Source organism: Musa acuminata, chromosome BXJ3-7 (genome assembly GCF_036884655.1).
Source record: "Musa acuminata AAA Group cultivar baxijiao chromosome BXJ3-7, Cavendish_Baxijiao_AAA, whole genome shotgun sequence".
In the NCBI taxonomy this organism is placed as follows: Eukaryota; Viridiplantae; Streptophyta; class Magnoliopsida; order Zingiberales; family Musaceae; genus Musa; species Musa acuminata.
Window position 1 is genome coordinate 33,573,384 of NC_088355.1, and position 12,182 is coordinate 33,585,565.

Consider the following 12,182-nt stretch of genomic DNA (forward strand, 5'->3'; position numbering starts at 1 on the left):
CCATCGAGCTCAGTCTTCGAGCTCTGGCAGAGAGAAGCAATCGCCTGAGCTCAGTCTTCGAGCTCTGCCAGGCGGTGCCACCTCTCCAGTCAAGAGGTGCAACCGCCTGATCCCAGAATTCTGGGATTTGATCGATTTGATCGTTTTGAGCTCGAATTTTGAATTGGGTTGGGGCCTATAAATACCCCACCCATTCAGCACTGAAAAGATACAGACCTACACCGAAATCTTGATCTTTTCTGTGATTCTAAGAGCTCAAAAGTGTTGTAAAGCCTTTAAGTCTCCTCCTTCTGTTCTTCAAGTTTTCAGTTGTAAAGTGAGGAGAGAAAGGTCTGTAAAGGTTGTCTCCTGAGCCTGTCAAAATGAGAGAAATTGTAAAAGGGCAGTTTGGCCTTCGCCTATTGAAGGAAGGCCCCTAGTTGACGTCGGCAACCTCGTCGGTGGAGGAAGCCAAAAGTGGAGTAGGTCAAGGCTGACCGAACCACTCTAAATCTCTGGTTTGCGTTTATTTTCGAGCACTTTATCATTACTGCAAACCTCCTTCATTACTACTGCTCTCTGCACTTTCACGAACAAGTTCTAAGTGCTGTTCTTCCGAATCTGCATTCAGACGTAAATTCGTATTTTCATACATTACAGTTTACGTTTACGTTTGATTCTGCAGAACTGTCTTCCGTGCTTTTACGAACGAGCTTCTTTGCAGTTTATACTTACATTTTGATCCTATTGATAACTGCAAACTTTCCTCTACGATTTTACGAACGAGTTTCAGCATTTAGACGTAAAACTGCATTCAGACGTAAATCGGCTTTCCTCGCTCAATCATCAGATCTCAGTTCACGTTTACGTCTTGATTCCAACTGCATACTGCCTTCTGCGAGTATACAAACAAGTTTCAGAGTTTAGACGTAAATCTGCGTCTAGACGTAAAACTGCGTTTAGACGTAAATCTGCGTTTAGACGTAAATCTGAGTTTAAGACGTAAATCTGAGTTTAGACGTAAATCTGTGTTTAGACGTAAAACTGCGTTTAGACGTAAATCTGCGTTTAGACGTAAATCTGTGTTTAGACGTAAATCTGCGTTTAGATGTAAAACAGCGTTTAGACGTAAATCTGAGTTTAGACGTAAACTGCGCTTAGACGCAAAACTGCGCTTAGACGCAATCTGCGCTTAGACGCAAACTGCACTTAGATACAAACTGAGAATTTGCTTTTGCATCATAACAGTTTTTGAACGAACGCAGCTTTTGGTTTTTAATCGCTGCAAGATTTCCGCTGCACTAATTCACCCCCCCCCCCCTCTTAGTGCTCTCGATCCTAACATACCCCACCCATTCAGCACAGAAAGAAACAGATCCACACCGAATTCTTGATCTTTTCTGTGATTCTAAGAGCTCAAAATTTGTGTAAAGTCCAAAAGTTCTCCTCTTTCTGTTCTTCAAGTCTTGAGTTGTAAAGAGAGGAGAGAAAGGATCTGTAAGGGTTGTCTCCTGAGCCTATCAAAAGGAGAAGAAACTGTAAAAGGGCAGTTGGCCTTCGCCTATTGAAGGAAGGCCTTTAGTTGACGACGGTAACCTCATCGGTGGAGGAAGCCAAAAGTGGAGTAGGTCAAGACTGACCGAACCACTCTAAATCTCTGGTTTGCTTTTATTTTGAGCATTTTATCATTACTGCAAACCTCCTACATAGCTACTGCTCTCTGCGCCTTTACGAACAAGTTTCTAAGTTCTAATCTTTCCGAATCTGCATTTAGACGTAAAACGGTGTTTTCGTACGATCTTCACATCGTAGCTTACATTTACGTCTTGAGTCTGTTTATAACTGCAAACTGTCTTTTGCGCTTATACGCAAACTGTGTTTAGACGCAAACTGCGTTTAGACGTAAAACTGCGTTTAGACGTAAACTGCATAAACTGTGTTTAGACGTAGAACTGCGTTTAGATGCAAACTGCGTTTAGACATAAAACTGCGTTTAGACGTAAACTACGCAACTTGCGTTTAGACGTAAAATTGTGTTTAGACGTAAAACTGCATTTAGACGTAAACTGCGCAAACAGTGTTTAGACGTAAATTGTGTTTAAATGTAAACTGAGTTTAGACGTAAATTGAGTTTAGACGCAAACTGCATTCAGACGCAAACTGCGTGCAGACTTAAACTACACTTAATCTTAAGTTATCTTAGAATCGGCTTTTACATCGAAATCATCGAACGAACGCAGCTTTCGTTTTTAATCGCTGAAAGATTTCCGCTGCACTAATTCACCCCCCCCCCCCCCCCCCCCCCCTCTTAGTGCTCTTGATCCTAACATCGAGGAGCATGGAGCTTAAGGAGCATGGAGCCGAGGAGTACGACACAGGCGGGCTGGCCGCGTAGGTGTGGTCTCGGGGAGCATGGAGCCGAGGAGCACGACGCAGGCAGATTGGCCGTGCTGGTGTGGTCTCGGGGAGCATGGAGCCGAGGAGCACAATGCAGGAGAGCTAGCCTCGCAAGTGTGGTCTCGGGGAGCATGGAGCCGAGGAGCACGACGTAGGCGGGCTGGCCGCGTAGGTGTGATCTCGGGGAGCATGGAGTCGAGGAGCACGACACAAGCGGGCTGACCGTGCAAGTGTGGTCTCGGGAAACATGGAGCCGAGGAGCACGACGCAAGTGGGCTGACCGCGCAGGTGTGGTCTCGGGCAACATGTAGCCGAGGAGCACGGCGCAGGCAGGCTAGCCGCGCTGAGGTGGACTCGGGTAGTTTACGGCCGAGGGACACAGCTCAGGCGGGCAAGCTGCGCTGAGGTGGACTCGGGTGGTTTACGACCGAGGGACACGGCTCTAGCGAGCAAGCCGCCCTGAGGTGGACTCGGGTAGTCGACGGCCGAGGGACACGGCTCAGGCGGGCAGGCCGTGCTGAGGTGGACTCAGGTAGTTTACGGCCGAGGGACACGGCTCAAGCGGGCAGGCCGCCCTGAGGTTACGGCCGAGGGACACGGCTCAGGCGGGCAGGCCGCCCTGAGGTTACGGCCGAGGGACACGGCTCAGGCGGGCAGGCCGCCCTAAGGTGGACTTGGGTAGTTTACGACCGAGGGACACTACTCAAGCGGGCAGGCCACGCTGAGGTGGACTCGGGTGGTCTATGGCCGAGGGACACGTCTCAGGCGGGCAGGCCGCCCTGAGGTGGACTCGGGTAGTCTACGGCTGAGGGACACGGCTCTTGCGGGCAGGCTGCGTTGAGGTGGACTCGGGTAGTTTACGGTCGAGGGACACAGCTCAGGCAGGCAGGCCGCCCTAAGGTGGACTAGGGTAGCCTACGGCCGAGGGACATGGCTCAGGCGAGCAAGCCGCGCTGAGGTGGACTCGAGTAGTCTACGGTCGAGGGACACGGCTCAAGTGGGCAGGCTACGCTGGGGTGGACTCGGGTAGTCTACGACCGAGGGACACGGCTCAGGCGGGCAGGCTACGTTGAGGTGGACTCAGGTGGTCTATGACCGAGGGACACGGCTCAGGCGGGCAAGCCGCGCTGATGTGGACTCGAGTAGTCTACGGCCGAGGGACACGGCTCAGGCGGGCAGGCCGCGTTGAGGTGGACTCGGGTAGTCTACGACCGAGGGACACGGCTCAAGTGGGCAGGCCATGCTGAGGTGGACTCGGGTAGTCTACGGCTGAGCCGTGTAGATACAGAAGGGGGTTAGGTTGGAGCTAACCGCGAGCCGAGAGGCGGTCAGGTAGATACTAAGCTTTCGCTCGGAAGAGACTAAGGTAGGGCCTAGATTCCTTTTACGAGGACTACATCGGATAGCCACCATGGGTGCTTAACTTCTTCTATGAAGCCCGTTGCCAAAAGTCGCTCCTTCTCCTCATGGCCACCCAGGCCTCCGCCGCGATATACTGGTTAGCCTGCTAATGCATATCTGGTACTATAGTGGGGGGTCACTCCATGAGGGACCAGCAGAATCTGGAAGGTCGTAGGCCTATCATAAACGCCTACACTAACAAAGAGGGATGAGCGTCCGGTAACTCCCGGATTTATGTTGTAAAGCGATTCACAAAATGGGAGAGGGGCTCTTCCTCCCTCTGGTTGAGTCCGAGGAGAAGCGCCGCAGAAGGCTTCGGCCGCGCATAGGCCACAAAGTGGAGCTCGAAGTCCTTGACGAGCTGGTCGAACAAAGCGATCGTTCCGGTCTTCAAGTCGCCATACCACGCGTGGGCCGGCCCTCTCAGAGTGGTGGGAAACGCTCTACACATCAAAGCATCAGAGGTTACGTATAGCGCCATTTGGGCGCGAAAAGCAACTAAATGGTCCGTTGGGTCAGTAGAGCCATCGTAAGCGTCCAGGGAGGGGAGCCGGAAGTTCGGGGGGACTGTTTGATCCTGTATCTCGGGTGTGAATGGAGAACCCTGGTGTGCGTCCTCCCCGAGCTCTCCCCTCGACCTGTGAACCTCCTTTTGCACCTCGTCCAGTCGCTGGCTGATGAAGCGCAACTGGACTCGAAGAGAGTCGGTAGGATCTGAAAATAATGTATCGGGTTCCGGGTAGCCCCTCGTGTTCGCCGTCACTCGATCCCCGAGTGGGGCCAATGGGACCCGAGGCGAAGCGAGAAGCTCCCGAGGTGGTGTGCGGGCTTGAATGGGTGGCTCCTATTGTCGTAGTGGTTGGATCACAAGCGGGTGCGCCGGATGAGAAACGAGCGAGATAATGGTTTGCACCATACCCATCAGAGCTCGGACTTGATGAGCGAGGTCTTGAAAGGCCTCGGATGACACGGGCGACGGGTCGGTTGGGGCTCCTTCGGGTGGCGACCAGCCCGGGTCGTTGAATAACCGCCAATGACACTCTGAGGTCGTAGCGGGGTGTTCCCCCGAAGTTGGTGTGGCTCGTACTCCTGGTAGCGTCCGACACTAGAGTTGGTGTGGCGTGAATGACCGAGCCTGAGTAGGACGTTAATGCGCCTCGGCCGACATTCTGGTCCGTTTAACCAGGTGTTGTCGGGTCGATCGAGGCGTGAGGCGTCATCTGGGGCAACTGACGTCAGCCTGAGTCTTGTCGCCATTATTATCCTCATCATATATATATATGTATATATATATTTACATATATATATACATATATATATATATTTACATATACATATATATATATATACATATATACATATATATTTACATATACATATATACATATATATTTACATATACATATATACATATATATTTACATATACATATATACATATATATTTACATATACATATATACATATATATTTACATATACATATATACATATATTTACATATATATATATACATATATATATATATATATATATATATACATATATATATATATATATGTATATATTTACATATACATACATATATATATATACATATATATATATATACACATATATATATATATACACACATATATATATATATACACATATATATATATATATATACATATATATATACATATACATATATATATATATATATACATATATATATACATATATATATATAGAGAGAGAGAGAGAGCTATGGAAGTAGTAATGTTAGAATAATATATTGTGTAAAAAATGCTCAATTACGATTGAGATCTAAAATTATCGTAGTTACTGATTAGAACGTCTGGTTTTTGGCAATATTATAAACAAATTTAAATACCTCTTATATTGTGAAGCATCTGTAGATTTGGAAGACTAAGCCCTTGTGGTCTCTTCCTATTTTCAATTATCACATTATAACTGAATGATGATATTTAAGATCGATAATTAGAGTGAAGAGGTTCCGAGATAGAGTTTATTTCTATTGGTCATTAGAAATCCAATTAAACCTCTACAAAATCATAGCTAAAGACTGACATATTATATCTCCACCTCAAGTTTAAATAATATATGATCTAAAAAGATTGTCATGAATTTTGTTTCATCCTATCAAGTTGTTGAGTCGTTTGGCATCAATGTAAACATAATTGAGACTTTCAATGTAATGATTTACCTTTGTATCAAATTGGAAGCACGTTTTATGCTGCTTATCAAATTGCTCCTCCCAACCACAAGGGGAGAAAACACGGAAAGAGATTCCAGAGGTCAAATCTCTTCCGAGGCAGTTCAAAGCATAGTCAATTTTGCTTCAAACTTGGTTCATACGGCTCAAAAAGAGTCAAGCAGAGGTTTGGATCATACAGTAGTATCCGCGCAGCCATCTCAAATTCCTCCCTCATAATTTTAACGCTGCGCCTGTCAACTACATGAGCAAGATCATGGTAGGTCTCGAAAGGATCCTCGATGCATAACAGATGACAGTCATTCCCAACTGGTCGAGTCCAGTCCTTCATTTGCTTGCTGTCAGGAGATTACTTAAGCGTAAGTCAAAAAATTACTTACAATGCTTAATCCTTTGCAAGAAACAACAAAAATTGAGCCTAAGGCAATTCTCTGCAACAATTTGCTGATTTCTTAGCTTCATTTGAGGTGATGTTGTGTATACAAGTAAAACAGAGTTTTCCAGTTTCAGGTGTCATGCAGGAAAACTTTTTTGAAGTTTCAATATACAAGCTATTATATAGAACTTTAAGTTATAGAATATGGTCAAATAAATTGTTTTAAGAAAAAGATAAAACATGAAATACCTGATGATGGTCGCCGTGCGTATGGATATCACATCACTTTTATAATTGTGATAGTAGGCCCAGTATTGGAAGAAACCCCAAACTAATTGTGCAATACTTTCCTCATTTTGAGCACCAAAACCCTGGAGTCTCTCAACTTGATCAAAGTAAGCACATTCAGTATCTTCCACAGTCAACACATAAGTTGCTTCAATTTCCTGGCATTTAAACAAGCATTCATCCATAATATCAATTTGAGCCCAAACAAGAAGTCTACTTTACTGCAAACACATGCACAGACACTCTAAAATACATTGTAATCACCAGATACTTGCAAAATAAAGAGACTAAGTATGTCATAGACCTGCACATATCATCCCAGAATTTTGAATGTAACTCCTCTTCTAGCAATGTAATCAGCTGGAAAACATGAAAGATGTTTGAGATTCTCAGAACAATGGTGTGCAATTATTTTAATTGTAGCTTTGGCTAAAAATCATTACACCTGTTTGAAAACACACTTGGAAAGAACTTCTGAGAGGAACATAGAATTACAATAGCAGTTTATGTTCTCTTAAAATTGTCAATATGTGTGAAATATGGTGGGGACAAAGAACTTCTAGTGGTATTGTCAATATGGTTCAAAGATAACATCCAAGAGATATTTCCCGATCACATCATCTTATAGAAAATTGACAAGACATGAAAAAAAACATAACAGACCTGTAAACAAGGAAGAATGGCTGGTTTGCACAGCTGTAAGAAATGAATGCACATAAGCACATACCTAAAAAGCAATGCAAACAATTAACTTCATGCATTTTCCAGAGCAAGTTCCAAAACAAGACAAGCTTAAGGTACTTATTGCATGACTTACGCATAACTAGACAGGGTGCCTCCGTAAGTCTTGTTCACCTCCCTCAATCTTGCCCAGTGTTTCACAATAAAGGCCAATTGGTGCAACCTATCATCTATCCGAGCATAATCTCTAAGAAGTTTTGTATTGGCGACAACTAAAAGATTGTTGATACATATATCACAAGAGATCCCTGTTTGTGGATCTCTCATCTTTACAATAGGAACCTGAGCATTGGTGATGGCCTGAAACAAGCAAACTTGTATCAGAATATTATTGTTACAATATAATTTTAACATAACTATAAAACTCTTATCAAAACATATAAAAATAAGGATATTTCCAGCGTAATTATCATCCATTTCAAAGGAAATTAAATTATCAGTTTAAACATGATGAATCACAAAACAAATGTCAGCTCCCTAGATAATAATAACAATAAGAAAGTGACCATCAAACAGGGAAAAGAAACAGAAGACACAGGACAGGAAAAAAAAATCCCCATTTGAACAAATTGTCAATCTCTTAATATGTATCTAGCCTCTGCTCATCTAAAGCTGCAGGAAGAGTACACAAGGAGTTATCATCAATATTCCATGGCAATACTTAATAATCATAAGAATTTCGGTCATAAAATTAAATTGATCAAACTCTTAAAAGTGAAACAAATACAATATATATAATGCATCACGATGGAGATCTAAGAGCTAGTACGATGGATAAATCACAAAGAGGCAGGGACAAAAAGATTCATGTGACCAAATTTCCATGCCGAATGACTTGATCTTTAAAGATAACACATAAGGTTAGACCCAAAAAGGGAAAAGATATTCTTTCATAAGGAACATATTGAAGGTGTAGTATATGCATCTAATTGGACATGCAACAGTTCAAGACATTTCTAGTGAACAGGGTTTGAGTAAGCACATGAAGTTTTCACAGTCAATGGTTGGCTCTGGAAAAATCTTGGGGGAAAAGAGGAGTACAACAATAATCATCATGCATATCTTGACTTCCAACAAGAAAATTATAGTACAGGACAGATCTGAATTTTAATACATAGTACAAGCAATTTCTTACGTCTGGATGAAGTAAAAGGAAAGAAACAATGTCTAGCTGCATTATGATGCAAATATTTCACATTACAATATGATGTAGAGCTTAGTATGTGTACAAAAAGACAAATATACACATCAAAAGTTGAATTTGTGAATGCTTAATATATATGTGGAGCTTCAAAGTTAAATGTGTTGAACTCAAACATACCTCTACATCTTGAAAATTTTCTGACCGTAAAATATCTGCCAGTTTTAACACCATATCATGCTTCCTGATAGTGTTATCATCAATTGCAAGGCAAATATCGATATCACTGTTTGAGAACCCAAAAGAATTAGCACAGGATCCATAGAGATGCAACCTGGCATTGGGCCACTCTTTGTTGATTGATTTTTCTAGTGATTTCAATATTTGATTTTGTTTATCTTTTTCATCATCTGCTGGTATCAAAGACCTGTACACTGAAAGGAAGCCAGGTGTCAAAGTCTCTATGTCAGGGCGACAATCTCTCTGTCTTCTACTATTCCTCATGTACTGGCTTGATACTTGCAGTCCTCTAAGAGAATATGATCCAACATGCTGCAGATATAATGACAGATAAAGCAAAAGGAATTTAGAACTTAATAAAAGATAAATTCTAAGACAAGTATGCCAACCTCAGTATTCCCTTCTCAATTACCATATTGTAAATGACATTTCCCTGGTCAAATCCAGAAAAACAATGTTAAATTTTTTTTAGAGCTTTAAAAATACAAAAACCAATTGGGAGAAACCCATCAATAAGCTCAACTTCTCGATATTGCAAGCAACACCTGACTTTAGATTTAAAGTAACTGATGGAGAAAGCTTCAAAAAGTTTTTTTTTTTTATATTCATAACTAAAGGAGAAGATAATCATTAACAAAAAGTACCCAAAAAAAATTGACAGATTTTTCTATTGGTGTGTCTTGAACATAAAGTGATATTGTGTCTTGAACATAAGAGTGAATCCAGAGTCGATAAGGCACAACAGAAAATGTCACACAAATTCAGATAACAACCAGAAGTCATACCTCTAAAGTTTGTGCTTAACTTATTGGAAGGCAAACTTAAATCATGAATCCTATATGCTTTGGGTAATCAATCTTGTTCATCACACTTTTAAATTCAACATGGAGTAGATAGAGCCCAGACAACATGGAAAAGACAAGCATTGTACTCAGAAGAAATATCCATTTTGAGGCAAAACGCCAAGCAAGCATCAATATTTCAAAAAATGCCTAAAAACCATTAGCTAGCAGACCAATATGTCTGTGATGCTAAGTCACACACATTGTTCAGATCAGAGAAGAGACAGCCAAAGTGCATGTGAATATCCACAGAAGAACGGATAACACTTCCATATAATATTTGTAATTAAAAACTCATGATATACCTCAACCAGTGGAGTTGGGAAATGTCTCTTCACTTTTTTTTTTTTTATCATGGTCGCCTTTAAGCATCAGAGAATCAGATTGTTCCACAGGTAAGGCATCATCTTGACTAGCACCTCCTTGAGATGACAAGTCTTCAGTTTCTTTGTGCCCTTCAGATTCCACTCCAGATGAATTCCAATCTTCAAAAGCCTCAGGCAGTAAACAACTAAGATGATCTTCCACATATGATTCCTCAATTGGAAGATTATTGCCCTCTAGCTCACATTTGCTCCGATCGAGGTGATTACAAGTTTGAATTTGCAGCACGTCACCATCTTTTACTTCTTGCTGACTATTATTTCCCATTTCCAACTTATGATTCTCGTCTTTCATCCTAGTCACAGCAACCCATTCTACCTTAACCTTTTGCTTCTGCGCCGAGCCCTGCGGTCTGCTCTGTTCAATTACCTTTGGCTTCCAGGAAATGGAATGCCGGTGACCCCCCAGATTCATGCGCTTCTTCTCGTATTGATACCCCATTTGCGAGCGGTTATATTGTGCAGGATCACCGCAGGCATTCCTTCGATCACCAAATCTAGGATCGACCTTCGCATTAGCGCCAGACACGCAGTTCCCATAACCCACTCGGCCATTTGCCTCGCTCGTCTCTCCATGTCCCCAAGAACATGAATAATTTCTATTGTCGTACTTTTGAGTGGTGGAGACCACATTCTGATGTTTCGGCCGCCGATTACCTCGAGAATTACTTCCCCGAGGGGCAATTTGATTGCCGACATGCTCCAACTGGCTACCGTATTCAACAGAGCAACGGGGATGGGATACCAGAGGATGAGAGACCTCCAGAGGCTCCCAAGGACCGGGAGGCAAGTCTCGGGGGATGGGCACCCTAAAAGTGGGTACGCGAATGTCCACCATCGGCGCGACCGGCAGTGGCGTTGGTTGTGGTTCCACCGGCTGCGGAGGCGGGTGGGGACGGATGAGCGTGTGCGGGAGGAAATGGAAGCAGCGCGGGCGATCTTCCGGGGGGCATGAGACCGCAGGCGGCGCCGTCGGCTCGGGCCGAGGGTGGCGGGGGAAGGCGTCCCCCGGGGCGCCGCCGCTGTCGTCGGTAGAAGGCGGGGCGGAGCCGCCACCCTCAACTCCGTGCATCACCCGGGCTACGAGCGGTGACGGTGCGAGGCAGTTCGCGTCCTCCGCGAGGCACAAAGGCGCGGATGAGCGCGTGCCACTGGCCGGATGCGGGCTTGCGGAGGAAGAGCTGGGGGGCGCATCTCTCCCTTAACCATATCTGGCATCGGATCCAACGGCCCACATCCCGTCAGTTTCACGCATGCTGTTGTCGAAAGGGCGCGTCGAATTTACTCCCCTGTGCGAATGAGTAGACGACGGTCTCTGCGAGAATTTTCCGCGTAAGAGGGGCGCGCAGATTCCCAAGCTCGCGAATCTTAAAGACACGCGGGTGGTCCAGCATCACAATAGACACCTTACAAGCTTAAATCCCATCCCACGATCGCCTTACGTAGAAATCAATTATCCAATTACAAGGTAGGAAAAATAATTTGATGGCAGAATATTTATGTCAACGATCAAGACAAGATTTTTGACCAGATAAACGTGCACCATATGATACCATTTTTGAAAGTAAGAAAACTTAGAGAATCGATTTGTCATTAGCTTAACTTTGTGTTTTCCAGAATTTAATTGTATGACTTTCTATCAACAGCTTAGATCCTTTATTAATCAGGTCAGCTGATACGCTGTCTAGAGAGAGAGATAGAGAGAGAGAGAGAGAGAGAGAGGTCATTTGTTTTAGGATAATTTGACCAAATTTTACATGTTCTCATACATAACGAGGATTAATTTGTCATTAACGATCACAACAGAGACATTGTCATTTTGGACATGGTTACTCTAGTGTTTAATTTTACAGTTTTAAGGCTAAGCACAGAAACCGGTTATATTTGTGGTGGCATCAAAGTTAAGTCTCCTTGGACATGGAGGTACCAAAAGAAAAATGGCAGGCAAAAAATAGCATCAGATCTTTGCTCATGAAGGGGGGGCCAAAAAAGATATCTACAACCCCACTAGTATTTCTTTTTAATATTATATTTTCGTACATTGTTTATTCTTGTTACTTATTCTAATAGGTTTTCTCTTTTGCCTACTTATATTTGAAATCTGAGTTATCGCGATCGAATACATAAAATTAGGATGAGCTTTTGGAAGGGGTGGTTTTGGGCGACATGGTCTCT

At 43.4% G+C, this 12,182-nt stretch overlaps 1 protein-coding gene across 1 annotated transcript; it reads right to left on the reverse strand.

Annotated features, from left to right (window-relative positions):
• Window positions 1-5,961: 5,961 nt before the first annotated feature.
• Window positions 5,962-10,064, reverse strand: LOC135642286 (UTP:RNA uridylyltransferase 1-like). Its single transcript, XM_065158301.1, has 6 exons — window positions 9,930-10,064; window positions 8,723-9,094; window positions 7,478-7,701; window positions 7,324-7,387; window positions 6,622-6,818; window positions 5,962-6,334 (listed from the first exon to the last, which is right to left on the reverse strand). Exons 1-6 carry the CDS (start codon window positions 9,978-9,980, stop codon window positions 6,112-6,114), a joined length of 1,131 nt encoding a protein of 376 aa, XP_065014373.1. The 5' UTR covers window positions 9,981-10,064; the 3' UTR covers window positions 5,962-6,111.
• Window positions 10,065-12,182: the final 2,118 nt, after the last annotated feature.